We start from the raw sequence: 18,889 nt of genomic DNA on the forward strand, positions 1-18,889 counted from the left end.
ATTTTCTTTGAAAATATATTTTGTTTAGTTGTTACTTATTTCATTACAATTCTTATTCCTACAATCCGTTTTCCCTCTTATTTCTCAAATTTCTTTATTTAAAATCTATTCTTATAGCTCTCTTTTATTCATTAACTTCCTATTTTTCTTTCCCTAGCCTCCTCCCTCTTCCGCGCCCCCTCTCACCCTTTCTTTCTTCCTTACATAGTTTTACTTTCAATCCCATTCACCTCTCTTTTCTCACCCCGTCCAATTTACCACTCCCTCTACCCTTCCACCTCACTAACCAGAATTATAATTTTATTTCAAATAGGGCAATCCTTCTCCCAAGTATTCCCAATATTGCTTTAGACAAAAAGCAAATCGTATCTTAAGGAATATTTCATCGACCAGGTCGATACTGGTTCATTGGAGCATAAGAAAAGAGAAGGTTAGTGAGTAAAATTTCGTTTGTTTATTTTCTCCAAGCATTTACGGTCTTGCAGATGCCGTTCGGAGTCAGATCCTGTCAGTGTACATAAGTCCCGTCTCGCCAATTTGTAGAAAAAATTAAACGGAGCACGACGCGAATTGGAAGAGAAGCGTGGCTTTAAATCTCTTTGGAGGTTATCGCGCCTTATTTTATTTATTTTTTATTTACGGTTTCAAGCAAGCAGTTAAGGTAATGCTAGGCTCTGTCGTAAAATTGAACGATTTAATTAAAGATGTTTTTATTAAAATTACTAAAAAAAGGATACCCCTATATAAATTTGGGCAGGCAAATGATATTTTGAGACTTGAACTAAGAAAATTGGTCATATAGAGATCGGTTGTTTTGCTCAGAAGATGTTAGAGATTTGTATTATATATGTACATATCGCACACCTAGATCAGTAGGGATCTAAATCAAAAATTTAAAATTTCGAAGCTATTAGTATCTCCTGACTACCAAGTTTAATACCCACCGAACTGTGTACTCGATTTTTTAATACCTCTACTAATTAACGAGAAAAGCCTTTGTAAAAACTTTAAATTGCATCGACGCATATGGGAAAAGAAGTCAGTTTTTCGCGTTTTCTGAGCATTGCGATTCTTTGAGCTTATCGCCGTTTTGATTTAGGTATGCGATATGTAGTAAAAATAAAAAAAAAGCGGAATAGTAAGTCCATCGGTATTACTGGATTAAACATTGATATAGTATTTATGTTAGTAACGAAATAAGACTATAAACTCCTTTTAAATATAAAGTAATATTATAATTACGTTTATTACTAAAACAAAAAAAAAAAATAAATGTACAGAAATAAAAAAGTTAAATGGTGGTATGCATCGGCCGGGACTCGAACCCGGGCCGCCCGCCTTGCAGGCGAACATTCTACCGCTGAACCACCGATGCAACTAACGATCAATGATCATGAAGACTTTAGACTGTAAACTAGTATTTCAGGACCGCCAGACCGATTACGCGTTTTCTGATTAAAATCGCGTATGCGCATATATGTTTGTAATACTTCTACATTCCTACTACAGGCTGGGTACACTCGCAAACATCAGAGTGCCGATATATTGCTGTTTGAATGTTTTTGCTTTTGCATTCAATAATCGAATGTACCTTAAGGCCTCCTGCGATTTACAACGAGATTGACTGAATTTTGTGTGTGTGTTAGTTCAGTTGGGTGGCTTCGTGACACACGTATTTGTTGTCGGCTACACGTTGATGAAAATCAAAAATTTTTGATTTTTTCATTTGACGCTTGCTTATTTGATAGTCGCGGGGTATGATTAACAAAACAGCAGTGTAGTATTTAGTTTGTGTCGACATTCAAAATGAACAAGTGCGCGGAAGAACAGCAATTCATATTAAAATTTATTGAAAATTATCAATGTTTACCAGCTTTATGGAATGTAAAGCTTTTATTATTATTTAATACAATTTTTTTAATTTTTTTATAACTTAATAAAACTGTGTAGTTGCAAGTAAAAAAAATCATCAGCCGATCACTACATATTCACGTCCGAACGCTACGGTTCTCAGTTTCTCAATGCAAATGTTGATTGATGGCTTTTTATTTGATAGTCGCGGGGCAAGCGTCAAATACCCGACGCGCACACATACAATAATTCAGTCAATATCGTTGTAAATCGCAGGAGGCCTTAAATTTAAATTGTTTCTTGTCCATATATGTATATATATAATACTTCTATATCAATACCTTCCTATCTTCCTAATGCGCAAATTTTCTGTCAATCATTATTTTCAGAAACTATGCAAATGTATATTCTGCGCATGCGCGGGCTTTGTTAGTGGTAGTGAATTGTAGTAGCATGTGTAAAAAAAAGTATTTAAGGGGTTACAACGGGTCAGTATCCCCTTTACCCAACTTCTGCATACTAATTGTTATAAAATCTCAGTTTAGTCGATTAAAAGGCCAACAAATACAATATAAGGCTTGATGTATTTATTATTTAAACATGGACTGGAGCCATACAAAGTACATTATTTACATAAATAGTAAAAAAAAAAACAAGGCGAAGAATTCATATTTTTAAAATGAAAAAAATTAAAATATACATGTATAAAAATATACTTATACATACATCCCAAAAGCATTTCTTTAAATGTTTTGAGTTTTTTAATGATGTAAATTTTTGATGAAGTAAACAAAATATGAGTCCAGTACTCACTGGCTGCTGTTGGTGTTGAAATAATAACAATTTTGTAAATTTTTTTCTAACATACTCTTTTTCGTCCGTGCTTTTTTCGTTTCAAAAAACAAACGAATATCCAAATAAAAACTTATTACTTCCTTACACAGCTGTGTCCGGTGATTATTAAAGATGTCATTGCTAAATAAATTTTCGATGGCTATGTGATCGTCCATGATACTATTGGAGAATGCATCACTTGTATTTTGAAAAATTTTATTTATTAAACTTAATTTTGCATTTCCAATTGGGCATGCCTTGAGAACTTGTCTTAAAGCTTTCTCTGACACTATACAAATATTACATACGTCCACAGATGGTGCGACAAACGGACCTTTATTTTTGTGCGCTGAACGTAAAGGCATCAATTGCCCTTGATATGTGGAACATTTTATTTTCTTTTGTAGCTTCATTTTCCTTTTTTGAACGAAATAGCCTAATATACAATATTGATAGAAGCAAGACCGCTTGTTGAAATATACATATATTTAAGCGCCTTTTTTACAAAAATTTAACGACAGCCTTGAGATTTTGTCTCCTTCTCTCGTTGTATATCTGTACTGTAATGTTTTACAGGCTGCACAGTTCAGTAGTAGTGATATAGAAGTATTACATATATGTTCTTGTCACACTTTGGCTGCTACCTACAATCACAAAAATGTTGTAGGTTTTTTTTTTTTATTTCGTACTCAAAACTCATTGCGAGTATTACAATATAGGAGTATTACATACATACTATCTATATGCGTAAGTGCTTAGTTCTAACAATTTGTTGGGCTATTCACGTAGGACCGATTATCGAATTATAATTTTACCCTAGTTCCGAAAAACAAAATAGACTAGAGAGAAATAGTTTTTAACTAGTCATTTTGATTCCCAAGTTAAGGCGAATAACTCCTTTGTTTTGTTTATTTAACTTATCTTCCTTGTCTATCAACGTTTGTTACTTTCGTTCCAGATTTGGTGGACTGCATTATCAGTTGCCTTGGGTTTGGACGTTCGCGGTGATGTAATTAAAGGTGTGCCATGTATCAAACGTTATCATCAATTGTATTGTCCGACAGCAGGCAATAGCTACCCAATGTGAGTGAAAAAAAATTTAATAGAGTAAAGTAAAAATTTTTGTCAGTAGGCTCATCATGTGGCTAATTTCGAGCAGTTCATATCTTATATATTATTTCTCATTGCTGTTTGTATGTGCAGGTCCCTTTTTCTCTCTTATTTAGCATGCAAATCTATAAATGAAGTTTTGGTTGTAAAGATGGAGATTCGTGCTATTAGCGTGCTTTAGGCATTATTGGTCGTAGTCCTATTGTTTAGCTATATTTTTATACTCAGTTGAGCAGAGCTCACAGAGTATATTAACTTTGATTGGATAACGGTTGGTTGTACAGGTATAAAGGAATCGAGATAGATATAGACTTCCATATATCAAAATCATCAGTATCGAAAAAAAATTTGATTGAGCCATGTCCGTCCGTCCGTCCGTCTGTCCGTTAACACGATAACTTGAGTAAATTTTGAGGTATCTTGATGAAATTTGGTATGTAGATTCCTGGGCACTCATCTCAGATCGCTATTTAAAATGAACGATATCGGACTATAACCACGCCCACTTTTTCGATATCGAAAATTTCGAAAAACCGAAAAAATGCGATAATTCATTGCCAAAGGCGGTTAAAGCGATGAACTTGGTAGATGGTCAACCCATCCCCACCCGTTATGACGCAGAATAGAAAATTAGTAAGATTTTGGATAATGGGCGTGGCACCGCCCACTTTTACAAGAAGGTAATTTAAAAGTTTTGCAAGCTGTAATTTGGCAGTCGTTCAAGATATCATGATGAAATTTGGCAGGAACGTTACTACTATTACTATATATGTGCTAAATAAAAATTAGCAAAATTGGATGAAGAACACGCCCACTTTTTAAAAAAAAATGTTTTTAAATTCAAATTTTAACAAAAAATTTAATATCTTTACTGTATATAAGTAAATTAAGTCAAAATTCAACTCCAGTAATGATATGATGCAACAAAATACAAAAATAAAAGAAAATTGCAAAATGGGTGTGGCTCCGCCCATTTTCATTTAGTTTGTCTAGAATACTTTTAATGCCATAAGTCGAACAAAAATTTACCAATCCTTTTCAAATTTGGTAGAGGCATAGATTCTATGACGGTAACTGTTCTCTGTGAAAATGGGCGAAATCGGTGGAAGCCACACCCAGTTTTTATACACAGTCCACCGTCTGTCCTTCCGCTCGGCCGTTAACACAATAACTTGAGCAAAAACCGATATATCTTTACTACCCTTAGCCCACGTACTTATCTGAACTCACTTTATCTTGGTATAAAAAATGGCCGAAATCCGACCATAACCACGCCCACTTTATCGATATCGAAAATTACGAAAAATGAAAAAAATGCCATAATACTATACCAAATACGAAAAAAGGGATGAAACATGGTAACTGGATTGGTTTATTGACGCAAAATATAACTTTGGAAAAAACTTTGTAAAATGGGTGTGACACCTACCATATTAAGTAGAAAAAAATGAAAAAGTTCTACAAGCCGAAATCAACAGCCCTTGGAATCTTGGCAGGAATACTGTTAGTGGTATTGCATATATAAATAAATTAGCAGTACCCGACAGATGATTTTCTGGATCACCTGGTCCAAATTTTGGTCGATATCGCGAGAACGCCTTCACATATACATCTAAGGGCCACTCGCTTTTAAAACCCTTATTAATACCTTTAATTTGATATCCATATCGTACAAACACATTCTAGAGTCACCCCTGGCCCACCCTAATGGCGATATCTCGAAAAGGCGTCCACCTATAGACCTAATGTCCACTCCCTCTTAAAATGCTCAGTAACACTTTTCGTTTGATACCCATATCGTACAAATATTCTAGAGTCACCCCTGGCCCACCCCAATGGCGATATCTCGAAAAGGCGTCCACCTATAGACCTAATGCCCACTCCCTCTTAAAATGCTCAGTAACACCTTTCGTTTGATACCCATATCGTACAAACATTCTAGAGTCACCCTTGGTCCAACTTTATGGCGATATCTCGAAAAGGCGTCCACCTATAGAACTAAGGATTACTCCCTTTTAAAATACTCATTACCACCTTTCATTTGATACCCATATCGTACAAACACATTCTAGAGTCACCCTGGCCCACCCTAATGGGGATATCTGGAAAAGGCGTCCACCTATAGACCTAATGCCCAGTCCCTCTTGAAATGCTCAGTAACACCTTTCGTTTGATACCCATATCATACAAACATTCTAGAGTCACCCTTGGTCCACCTTTATGGCGATATCTCGAAAAGGCGTCCACCTATAGAACTAAGGATTACTCCCTTTTAAAATACTCATTACCACCTTTCATTTGATACCCATATCGTACAAACACATTCTAGAGTCACCCCTGGCCCACCCTAATGGCGATATCTCGAAAAGACGTCCACCTATAGACCTAATGCCCACTCCCTCTTAAAATGCTCAGTAACACCTTTCGTTTGATACCCATATCGTACAAACATTCTAGAGTCACCCCTGGCCCACCCTAATGGCGATATCTCGAGAAGGCGTCCACCTATAGACCTAATGCCCACTCCCTCTTAAAATGCTCAGTAACACCTTTCATTTGATTCCCATATCGGACAAACACATTCTAGAGACACCCCTGGTCCACCTTTATGGCGATATCTCGAAACGGCGTCCACCTATGGAACTAAGGACTCCTTTTCAAAATACTCATTAACAGCTTTCATTTGATACCCATACCGTACAAACATATTCTAGAGTCACCTCTGGTCCACCTTTATGGCGATTTCTCGAAAAGGCGTTCACCTATAGAACTAAAGCCCATTCCCTTTTAAAATACTCATTACCACCTTTCATTTGATACCCATATCGTACAAACACATTCTAGAGTCACCCCTGGTCCACCTTAATGGCGATATCTCGAAAAGGCGTCCACCGATAGACCTATGGCCCACTCCCTCTTAAAATGCTCAGTAACACCTTTCATTTGATACCTATATCGTACAAACAGATTCTAGACTCAGCCCTGGTCCACCTTTATGGCGATATCCCTAAATGGCGTCCATCCATAGAACTATGGCCTACTCTCTCTTAAAATACTCTTTAAGACCTTCCATTTGATACACATGTCATACAACCACATTCCAGGGTTACCCTAGGTTCATTTTCCTACATGGTGATTTTCCTTATTTTGTCTCCATAGCTCTCAACTGAGTATGTAATGTTCGGTTACAACCGAACTTAGCCTTCCTTACTTGTTTTAAATTAATTTGTTAAAAACAAACGATTGTGAGCACACAAAGAAATCTGTTTGTACTATGTACTATTGTGAATATTTCATTAGAACTAACACTGCATTACCGGCAGTTGCTAACATTCGCTAGATGGCAGCGCAAGCGCATGTAAGTTTTTATTGATAGATGATTGATTGATATTTGATATGAAACTTTTATATTTGTTGCGCAAGATGCGCACGGGTCCGGCTAGTATTAACCTTAATTGAAATGTAGTTACTTATATATTTCACATCATGGCGTAACCAGTAACAGGTGACTGCCGGAAATCAGCTGATTGGTACTTTTTTATATCATTTGACAGTTCAACTACCGGCGAAGTACGATTTTGACAATTTTTCCATTGATTTACAAAAGCAAAGTACACGAAGCTTTTATTTATGTTTGCAGGTATGTATTTCACCGTGTTGTCACCTTGTATGGTTCCGCCGTGTTTCACATGGAACTCAACCTCCTGGGGCCGTTTTCACCATCTATTGTGGATTAGTACAAGTTATTGATGTGATTGACATTGACAACTGACATTTTTAAACGGTTTTATTTAGGTTTACTTGACAGGCTGCACGGCTGCACGGCCGGCCGTTGTGAACGAATTTTGTAATTAAAATTTAAGTAACTTCCCGATAAGCTAAAAGCTTGAAACTTGGAATATAGCTCAGAGTCCGATGACAATGCAACAATACGAAAAAAAACGTCGCTAGGTGGCGCAAGGATCGAGATATTCACAAAAATCGTATTTGTAGTCCGATTAGGCTCATATTTGGAACTTATAATACATACAAGAATAGAAAGCGACCTATGAAAAAAATCGCCGCTAGGTGGCGCAAGGATCGAGATATTCACAAAAATTGCATTTGTCAGTTCCACCTGTCTAATAACAAATGACAAGTAGAGCGGGCGTGTGCTGACACCTTCCGATTCGCTCATCTGTCAGTTCATGAAAAATATAAAGACATATTGGATGGAAATGTTAGTATGCATAAATATATACGCCAGTCAGCTATGGAATTCCGATGTTGATGACTTCCACAAAGGTAAAAAACGAGAATATGCATTTATTCAATTAATCACTAATTCATTCATAAATATTTTTTTTAAGACAAACTTTGCGACGGCTTACACAGTTTTAGCGGTGCTATTCTAACGTAGTAAATTTAAACAAACAAGAAAACTGCATTTTTTTTTTGTGATTTCGCCCACAACTAATTCTTCAACATTATTCAGACGCGCATTGATTTTAATGTAACACAGCTTCCTCAGTTAAGCTATTCAATGAAAAGACGAAATTTTTGACGCTGTTGTTTCCTCGTTGCTTCGTATTTACCAACACAGAGTGAATATATTTCCGTGGATATATAAATAATAGATAATTTTTGCTTCCGACAATGCGAAAACATACGGAAAACAAAATTGATTTAAATTATAGTCAAAATATAGAGCGCTTAGGGTAAGAGCCGAACACATTCGACTTTTTTCGTCTTTTTGGTGCTGGCGTCACTTTGAAAGAAGTCACGGTTAAAGTTTTCCTGCCACAATGAACGCAAAAAGACAACTCAAATTTTGATTTTTCTTCATTCAAAGATGTAATTGACGAATTTTTTAGTAGTATTTTTGTAAATTGAACCCGATTAATTAAATAAAAATAAATGTAAGGTCGTGCTACTTTTAATTTTTCCTACAAATTTGCGGGCGGGACCAACTTGTTTTATGCCGGCTCCGAACTGCATCTGTAGAGTTGGGTCGTTTCGTTCTGAACTTGTTCAATTGACCGGGTCTGTCAACTGAACAAGTGAACTAGATCTTCGATTTCAGTTCTATTTGTTCTTTTAGTTCATTTGTTCCTTTAGTTCGTTTTATCTAATGTTATTCTTTCTCACTTCTCGTTCGCGAACATTGTAAATTCATACATACATACGCAGAAATTCTGAGCACGAATGTCGATGATGCCACTTACACTAAAGATATGTGTGGTCATCTTTGTGTATGGCACTGCTAAAACAATATATGTATGGACTAACTATGAAAAACATCTTTTATAAAAACTAATTACATTTATTAAACTTGAAAAGATCATATTTACAATTGGTGTCTGTACTATTTCAATATTTCTGGATCTTCCGAAATTTGTAACTTTTTTTGAAGTTAATTAAACATATATGTATATATTGACTTATTTATTCATAACACATTTAAATATACCTACACAAAGCATTGCTGCATACACACCCTCATTAATAGTTTTTGGTTTTTTTCGCGGGTGCAAGCAGCAGTGAACAAATTTGCTTGAAAACAAAAAAGAACAGATGAACAAAAAGAACAACTTGTCCGTTCATCAGAAAAAGAACTAAAGAATCGAATCTCTGAAATGAACGAAAAAGCACAACTCTATGCATCTGCAAGGCAGATGAGTTTTGACTGAGAAGCTTGTCATGGCAGAAATACACTCGCGAGTGCTTGCCAAATCACTGCCGAGGGGCGACCCCGCTTAGCAAAAGGTTCTTCCAATTGGAAAAACTTGTTTTTAAAATTTAAATTTTTCTTTGCCCGGGGTGTGAACTCAGGATTTTCGGTGTGGTAGGCCGAGCACGCTACGCGTTTTGCGTTACTTTGATGTTTCCGTTGCGTTGTTTGTGGATTGAGAACATATCCATGTAGGCGTATGTGTGCAATGACAGCTGTTGATGCAGCGCAAGTGCCAAAAATACTAAAAAGTCGAATGTGTTTGGGCTTTAGCTTTTTTTCTGATGAAAAATATTACTTCTAGGACTGTATTGCACGAGCCGATTTTCTGAACTGGAAAATTATAGCCTTGACATAAAAATAAGACCTGTTTCAATGTTTTACGTCCCTGCACAGAACCCTTATTGACCGTTTTCAACCGAAACAACAATGGCAGCCTACATTTTTTCGTTATGAAATAAGTCAATATACTTGTACTAATCCACAATGGATGGTGAAAACGGCCCCAGGAGGTTGAGTTCCAGAAAAAAAATCACCGCTAGGTGACGCAAATATCGAGATATTCAAAAAAATCGTATTTGTGGTCCGATTTGGTCCATATTTGGAACAAAAATCCGGTAGAAGTGACATCAAAACATTTTGGAGTTGGAGGAGGGACAAGCATACGTGGCGCAGAGTCGAGTAAAGTCTTTGGAAGGATTATGTATTGAGGACTTAGATTGTAACAGATTGTCAGGAAATAGTCCTTGTAATAATGAGTCACTAAATGAACTAAATAGAATGAGAAAAAATACGCAATTAAATAAAGACTAAAACCTTGAAAATAAAATAATTAAAAACAAATGTTTAAGTTAAACGGTTTTATTGAAAACAATACTTACATGAAATAATAATAATACTAAAAGCTAGAAAATAATTAGGTAGGTCCTAGGTACTAGTCATCACACTCCTCATCAATCTAGGGCGTTGATCAGACAATTACATAAAACCGTTTAACTTAAAAAAAATTTTTTTTTATTATTTTTTTAAATTTTTTTCTTCTAGAAAGATAACGAAACACAATTTATGACAATTTGTTGTTGTTTTATTAAGCGTCAATGTTTTTTTTTAAGATTAGGTGCATATATGAATCATTGTTGTGATTTAGGCGCGGTATCTACATCAAACATCCTTCTAAGAAAACGCTTAAGAAAAATTTCGTTTGTCAAACTCAAAAGCTTTAGGTTTTATTGAAAACAATACTTACATGAAATAATAATAATACTAAAAGCTAGAAAATAATTAGGTAGGTCCTAGGTACTAGTCATCACACTCCTCATCAATCTAGGGCGTTGATCAGACAATTACATAAAACCGTTTAACTTAAAAAAATTTTTTTTTATTATTTTTTTAAATTTTTTTCTTCTAGAAAGATAACGAAACACAATTTATGACAATTTGTTGTTGTTTTATTAAGCGTCAATGTTTTTTTTTAAGATTAGGTGCATATATGAATCATTGTTGTGATTTAGGCGCGGTATCTACATCAAACATCCTTCTAAGAAAACGCTTAAGAAAAATTTCGTTTGTCAAACTCAAAAGCTTTAGCTTTATATAGACAGTGATCAAGATCCCTATAAAAATTTAACATGCAAATTCATCTACCTACAATGTGATCCATATGAAAAATTTAAACAACAATAATTTTTCCCAAATTATTAAATAAATTAAATTAAAAAAATTGCTTCAAATAAATGTTTTCATACATTTAAAGCAATTAGGGCAATCCCCGCATAAAACTTATTAGGGGGACTCATGTAACCGTATAAATGCCTTATAAAGTGTGTAAACGTATAAATTTATCTAGTTTACGCACGAGCTGTCAAATTTTTTATGAAAAATCATTTACACAATTTGTATAAATTTACGCGCACATTTCATTGTGTAAACACGGTAAACTCAAAGGAATGCAACCTTGCAGACATTACAGACGGCATTTTCATCAAAAATCTCCAACATCAGCAAGTAAAGGCGTTTCAGTTTTGATTTTTCACTTAATCTTGGTATTTTTTAATTTGTATAACAATCAAAAAAATTTTTTTGGAAATAATACAGCTGAAAAACAATCAAGTTTATCAAGAGTATTACTAGGTGCGTTCATATAACCGCGTGTGTAAATGGATATAATTTTACACCTTATAAGTTTATATGCTATCATGAGTCCCCCTATTGTTCTGCACTTGCATGATAAATTTGTATCACGGTCTGGATCCCTGTGAGCGCAGCCATGGCGCAACGATACAAGGTGGCAGCATGGAACAGCTGATTATAAACTTTTTTTATTTGATTTGATACATCTACTTCCGGCGCAGTACGATTTTGACATTTGTCCATCGAATTTACAAAAACAAAGTACATGGAATTTTTATTTATGCTTGTAGGTATGTCACCATGCTGCCACCTGTATCATTCCGCTATGAGCGCAGCGATTATTTCTTGAGAAACAACCCTGTAAGAATACAGTCGGTTAAATGCCAGGTATACCAGTTACTGTATTTATGAGTCTTTTAATTGGAATTGTCAATTCTAGTTTAGCGCGAGTGCTATTTTTTCTTGTTTAGCGTATTCTCTTCTTCTTAAGTGCATTTTGAGTAAGAATATGAATTTTAACAAATTTCTTCTGATGCATTGCTGAATCTGATTTGTGTGTCTTGCACGGTCACCTCCCTGCGGCTTCATAGAATACAGGAAATGTCAAAGAAATATATATGAAATTTTTCTTGAGCGTTTTCTTATGATGTGGATACGTAGTTTTAAGCTGTAAGCAGTGCTCCAAAAGTTAACGGAAGAATCCAAACGGTATCTCACTCGGAAAAACTTTTCTTTAAAAAAAATTTGGTTTCCTCATTGAGAGAAACATTTATTATCAGATAGTAGAGCTTCCTCTGTGAGATTTTCTTCATAGATTTATTTAATTATCTTAGTAAATAACTGTTACTTATACTGTTTTCACACAGAAACTTAATGATCTCATTTCACCTGCTAATGAAATCGTAAATTTTTTGCTTTCACACAGAAGTAACTGCTCGATTAGTATGAAGGATGAGACAGACAATCATGGCGGAACGATACAAGGTGGGAGCATGGTGACATACCTACAAACAAAAAAAATTCCATGTACTTGTAAATTCGATGGACAAATGTCAAAATCGTACTGCGCCGGTAGTTGATGTATCCAATCAAATAAAAAAGGTTATAATCAGCTGTCCGATGCGGCCACCTTGTATCGTTCCGCCATGCAGACAATGACATTTGCTTTGACAAATGACATTTTTAAGCACTGAACACACCAATAACTAAGAAGCGGAACGCTGCCTACAGAGTTGCATTGTGCTTTTGACTTCATTAGGCATTCGATTAGCTACTAATGAAATAATAATAGATTCGAATTTTGTAGGGAAGATTGAGCTCAATAAGCGTCTTAATGTAGAAAATTGCCTTTATTATTCAATAAGCCGTCTGTGTGAAAATAGTATTAGGGAGAGAGGTAAATAAATCTCAAAAATAAAGTTTACGCTTCCATCATTATGGTTAAAGAGGCCATAATCATCAAGTTGATAATCGTTTATCGTCAAATTTATTTCGTTTAACTAGACATCGGTATTCGTTCTTGTTACGGGCTCGCTGAAACCCTGCGCGGTAATCAATTTGATCTCGTATTATATGTATGAGCAGAGAACAGTCAAGTGGCTGGGCGTATCTTTTTACACTGAAACCTGTCGGTATAGATGACCAAGTTTCGAGCCAATCCTCAACCAAAGACTGCATCCTTGAAGTTGAAAATAATTTGAAGAGCATCGCCTGGTCATATTTAAAGCTACGGCGAAGTTCATCAACCCTAAACAAGTTGACCAAAGACGCCTTTCTTGCAAGTAAATTATATATTGAAAAACCTTTGAGGCGATGATGCCAATCTTTCCATTCACGAGAGCATCAATTGGCTTGGAAAATTTCTTTAAAAGGGTTCGAATATTCCAGTTACATGCCCTAAATGATAATCCCTCAACTCGACTTTGCCATTTTCATCTTCAGAGAAGGGGATTCTTATCCGAGCCTTGTTGTATTTTTTTATTGGCACTGGTATTTACTTCAATTTTACTTAAAGTTGCTACAATTTCACTAGATCGGAACTATAGAACAGGTAATCCAACGGCCGACAATTGCCACCGCATGGGACATCGCAAGTTAAAATTCGGCAGTTGAAATCATGTACTGGACATTTTACCTACAGGGTCTCTTATCACGGACCTTCGTCATTCCATACATAGTACAGGTCTACAAGTAGGATATGTAGCAGAACGCACATACACAGCCACGCTCACCTGATAAAATGCTTGTTCTCGTTCGTTTTTTTTGTGGAAGCTATTTGGTACTGTTGTACTTCTTAGGTCGAAGAAAAGCGTAGTAGCAGCTAACGAAAACTGCGTAAAATTTTTATTGTAAAATTACAAAGAAATATCCTTATTTACTTTCAAACGAGCACTTAATTAGCATCATCTCTCTTTAAAAGGGATATATTTTGGTAATTTTAGTTAACAAATTGCGATATTTTATTACCGGGGCGATTGCTAAAACACGACCAAAACCGTCGGAGGAGGTATTACTAGACGCGTTTTTGCCTCGCTTCCAGTAATTCGAATACTTTTTCGCCTTTGGACTATTGATAACAGGACAAAACGCGTCTTTTCATTTCTCTTTCTACATTTTTTGACGGGTTATTGCAGTCGACCTCGGTTTCAAACTGTTTTTCGCGGAGAACTTTTTAACGGGCAGAAAAACTTAGCATCCGTGTTTGTATTCTTAATACTGGAATAACAACGCGTCCTCAGATACCCCAATTCAAGACTTTTGTATAATTTTCTGTAGGACCCATATAGGCGCACTAGATCTTCATACTAAATATTTTCAAAAAAATTTACCCCATCACAGCAACCCATATCTGATATTCCGCTCCCTTTTTTGTTTCCCTGCGTCGCTTTCCACGACAGCAACCCCGGTAATTTTGACACTTCGTTCAGTGTCAAACGGATGTTCCACGCAGGTTCCACTGAGTTCCACAATAGTTTGACACTGACCGAAGTGTCAAATGGCAGTGTGTTAGAAAGAGAAAGGAATTGTTTCCCTCTCATACATATCATACTTGTAAACCTGTACTATGATTCCATAGGAAAGAGTAGTCGCGACGCATTTGAGAAACTAAGGGTCCTGCAAGTCAACTCGCCACTTCCTCCAATCATAATTCAAAAAAATCTTAGGAATCCCAGTGTTCTGCATATTAAGTAAGGCCACTCACTCAAAATGAATAGTAGGTTTGAGGTGATTTTTACCAAATTTATCACAGATCGTATGGCTGCTTTTACCTGGTTTATTAATCTAATCTCTTTTCTTCTTTCCACTAATTGCAGCGACAAAATCGAGCGTTTCATCGACGATAACAAAGCGCTAATGCGACGAATGTATGGCGATTTTGAGATGAATCTCGAACCCGGTGGACCACAATCACAAACGAAGAAACGTAAACGAAGATTCATTGATGATCCTGATATTTTCATACCACCTGGAGCATTTCCGGCTTTTGTGCCAGATGATGATGGCACAACCGAACCGCATGCAGAGGAAGCAGGCGAAAGTTATTTCGGGAAGCTGCGCAATAAACGACAAACCAATCGAAATAAAGCGAAGACGAATAATATATATGCAAATGCTGGACAAAATACAGGAAGGTGAGCAACCCCTCTTTCAAACAGCTATATATCTTTTTAGAAAAATATTTTTTAAAACTTTTTCTTTTTTCTTTCAAAAGAGTGGATGCTTGTGAGTCCAAGGTGGAAATTGTCACGCCATATTGGGCATCCAATTCAGCAGGCAAAATACGCGCCATTGTGAATACTCAACATTTTGAGCAGGCCATACATCAGGAAGTGTGCTCGTGAGTTTTATGAAAATATTCGCGAGTGTTTGAAATTATTTTGATCTTTTTATTTTAGGAAACCTTCGACTGCGCGCTGCGAGCGTGATTGTGGCTGTGAACAAAAGTATAAATGGCATCGTCTATTGGCCTATGATCCGGACAATGATTGTAAAGGCATCTTCATGGATTGGTTCCTCTTTCCGTCGTGTTGTGTATGTAGATGTAATCCCTAATTGGGCAACACTGTGTGCGCATAATTCCAACCCAAATTGTTTCCTTTATTTTGTATACTTAAGCTTAAGTCGAATTAGTAATGTTACTTAAGCACCTTAATGTTTAAGATAAGCAGCAGAAATTATCTGCGTATTTTTGTATTAAATTAGAAAATCATTTTCAAATTTTTATTATGTTCAATTCGCCACATTTTTAAGTTAAGATTTATAGAAAATAAGTAAAATTCTTTTTTAATTTAGCAACAAATTGCATACATTTTTTATACTCAGCGGGCTTTGCACACAGAGTATATTAACTTTGATTGGATAACGGTTGGTTGTACAGTTATAAAGCAGGGGCGGAAACTGTTATTCCTTTTATAATATAATTCCTTGCAAAACTATTAATTTTGGAATTTTAATATATTTGGATCAAGATAAAAATTATTTTCGGATTTTTATTACCTGGTCCGATAGAACTAGTTAAACTCGGACTTTTAAACATAAAAGTCTGGAAATAAAGTTAAATCCGAACTTTTATTTTTTAAGGCCAAATAAAAAAATTTTAATTCGGATAAGCCGTTTCTTTATTATCAAGCCAGACTTTTATTTTGGCCTTAAAAAATAAAAGTTCGGATTTAACTTTTATTTCCGGACTTTTATTTTTAAAAGTCCGAGTTTAACTAGTTCTATCGGACTCAAAAAATATAAATACAGATTATACTTTTATATGTGAACTTTTATGGAGAAAATTCGAAAAATAAAAAGGATGCATGATTCGACATGATATTGCTATAGAGAGACCTAGGAACTCAAACATTTTCACCTAGGACAATTTTTTGACCAGGACTTTATCGACTCCGAAAAAAATAATAATTATTATTTTCTGTCCCTGGTCTAAAGGAATCGACATAGATATAGACAGCCATATATCAAAATCATCAGTATCGAAAAAAAATTTGATTGAGCCATGTCTGTCCGTCCGTCTGTCCGTTAACACGATAACTTGAGTAAATATTGAGATATCTTCTCCTAGGTTATCTGGACCCAGAATAGATTGGTAATGAAAATGGACGAAATCGTATGATAACCACGCCCACTTTTTATATATATAACCTTTGGAAAACACAAAAAACCTGATTATTTAGTAAATAATACACCTAGAATGTTGAAATTTTACGTGTGGACTGATATTGAGACTCTCGATAAAAATTTGAAAAACATTTTTTAAATGAGCGTGGTACCGCCCACTTGTGTTAAAATCAATTTTACAAATATTATTAATTATAAATCAAAAATCGTTAAACCTATCGTAGCAAAATTCGGCAGAGATGTTGTCTTTACTATAAGGAATGCTTTAAAGAAAAATTTACGAAATCGGTTAAGGACCACGCCCACTTTTATATAAAAGATTTTTAAAAGGGCCGTGGACGAATAAAATAAGCTACATCTTTGCAAAAAAGAGCTTTATATCAATAGTATTTCATTTCCCAAGTGGGTTTATAACAGTAAATAGGAAAATTTCAAATTTTGAAAAATGGGCGTGGCACCGCCCCTTTCATGGCTTAGTGGCTATGTGGCCACCGTGGTGTGATGGTAGCGTGCTCCGCCTACCAGAAGAAAATTTTTCTAAGCGGGGTCGCCCCTCGGCAGTGTTTGGCAAGCGCTCCGGGTGTATTTCTACCATGAAAAGCTCTCAGTGAAAACTCATCTGCCTTGCAGATGCCGTTCGGAGTCGGCATAAAATCATGTAGGTCCCGTCCGGCCAATTTGTAGGGAAAATCAAGAGGAGCACGATGCAAATTGGAAGAGAAGCTCGGCCTCAGATCTCTTCGGAGGTTATCGCGCTTTACATTTATTTATTTATTAAATTTTCTATGTTTCGGGAGCCATAACTCGAAGAAAAATTGACATATCGTAACAAAATTGGGTACACATATTTTCCTTATAGCAGAAAATATTTCTAGAAAAAATGGACGAGATCGGCTAAAGACCACACCAACTTAGATATAAAACAAGTTTAAAAGGGTCGTAGACTAAATAATAAGCTATAATTTTTTTTTCTTTTAAACGGGCGGTGCCACGTGTTATGTAGAAAAGTAATTTATCTGAAATTAAATATACAATTGAAGCTCACGTAGAGTATATAATGTTCGGTTAGACACCTTTACTTGTTTTACTTTAATTTTCGCATAAGGTTAAATGTGTAAAAGCATAAATTTTGTTGTTTTTTCGTTTAAATTTATTTTGCTTTTGTCTTAAGTATTATTTAATACAAATATGCATTTTGGACTTTTATTGATTTTAGTAAGATTTATTTTTTTTTAAATAGAAAACATGAACTCGATTAAGTCTATCCAGGAAAGAGAGTTGGGTAATTAAAATTACATCACAATTGCAATATCATTTCTAGGAAATTCTAAGTAATGGATTAGATTAAGTTGAACTGGCCGGTCCGTGAGGACCTTACATAAATAGTAATAAATTTTATTAGAAAGCAATTGATTATTTTAAATTGATTATTTGCGAAGTAATCATTATTTTCATTTTTAGTACAAGACATTTTAGTTTTTTGGTTGAAATCAAGTATGTGCATTGTAATGCATTGTTTTTCAAATAATTAGAAAGGAATGGAAATAATTTTTTTGTAATTGAAAATTTAATGAAAGAATGCATTACTGTACCAAAATGTATTTGGCAAGAAATTAGTAATGTAATGTAAAAATTAGCAGAAATAGAACAGTAGTATGTCAGTAATGTAATTAATTAAAATTGGAACACAAATTTTTACTTCAAACAAAATTATTTCTATAAAAACAATGTAATATAATGCAAAAACAACTACTTTTCAAATCTCTACTAGGAAATTCCATGATAATTTAATGCGTCAGTAATATAATGGTTTTAAGTAATTTTAATGAAAGTAAAAAAAATAATTTTTCGTATTAAAAAATGTAATAACCGCACAAAAAATTATCACTAGTGGTAATGCAAATAAAAAATAAATTCTTTTCAAATTACTACCAGGAAATTCAAAAGTAATCTGTTTCTTTGCCACCACAAAAGGCATTCATTAATTATTCTTTGTAAATTTCAAATTGAGGATAATTTAGTTTCTAAAAGCGCCCAACTCTGTTCCTGAAAATATTTTGAGATTTTTTACATACCCAAGAAACGCTTTTTATATTTGATATAAAAAATTATGAGTTTTAATAAAGCTAA

General features: G+C 34.9%; 1 protein-coding gene and 1 non-coding gene across 3 annotated transcripts in view; one reads left to right on the forward strand and one right to left on the reverse strand.

The window, feature by feature from the left end:
- The window catches only part of LOC137240714 (protein spaetzle 3-like), a 392,427-nt gene extending 373,538 nt beyond the window's left edge, over positions 1-18,889 (forward strand). For both annotated transcript variants that reach the window (XM_067767329.1, XM_067767328.1), the window contains 4 exons: positions 3,644-3,768; positions 14,950-15,267; positions 15,348-15,473; positions 15,532-18,889. In XM_067767329.1, coding sequence (XP_067623430.1) covers positions 3,644-3,768; positions 14,950-15,267; positions 15,348-15,473; positions 15,532-15,688 — 726 coding nt within the window. In that variant the 3' untranslated portion in view covers positions 15,689-18,889. The remainder of the gene's footprint in view (positions 1-3,643; positions 3,769-14,949; positions 15,268-15,347; positions 15,474-15,531) is intronic.
- Positions 1,305-1,375, reverse strand: TRNAC-GCA (transfer RNA cysteine (anticodon GCA)). The gene has a single exon. It is a non-coding gene; the product is annotated as a tRNA-Cys (tRNA).

Source organism: Eurosta solidaginis, chromosome 2 (genome assembly GCF_040869045.1).
Source record: "Eurosta solidaginis isolate ZX-2024a chromosome 2, ASM4086904v1, whole genome shotgun sequence".
Classification (NCBI taxonomy): domain Eukaryota; kingdom Metazoa; phylum Arthropoda; class Insecta; order Diptera; family Tephritidae; genus Eurosta; species Eurosta solidaginis.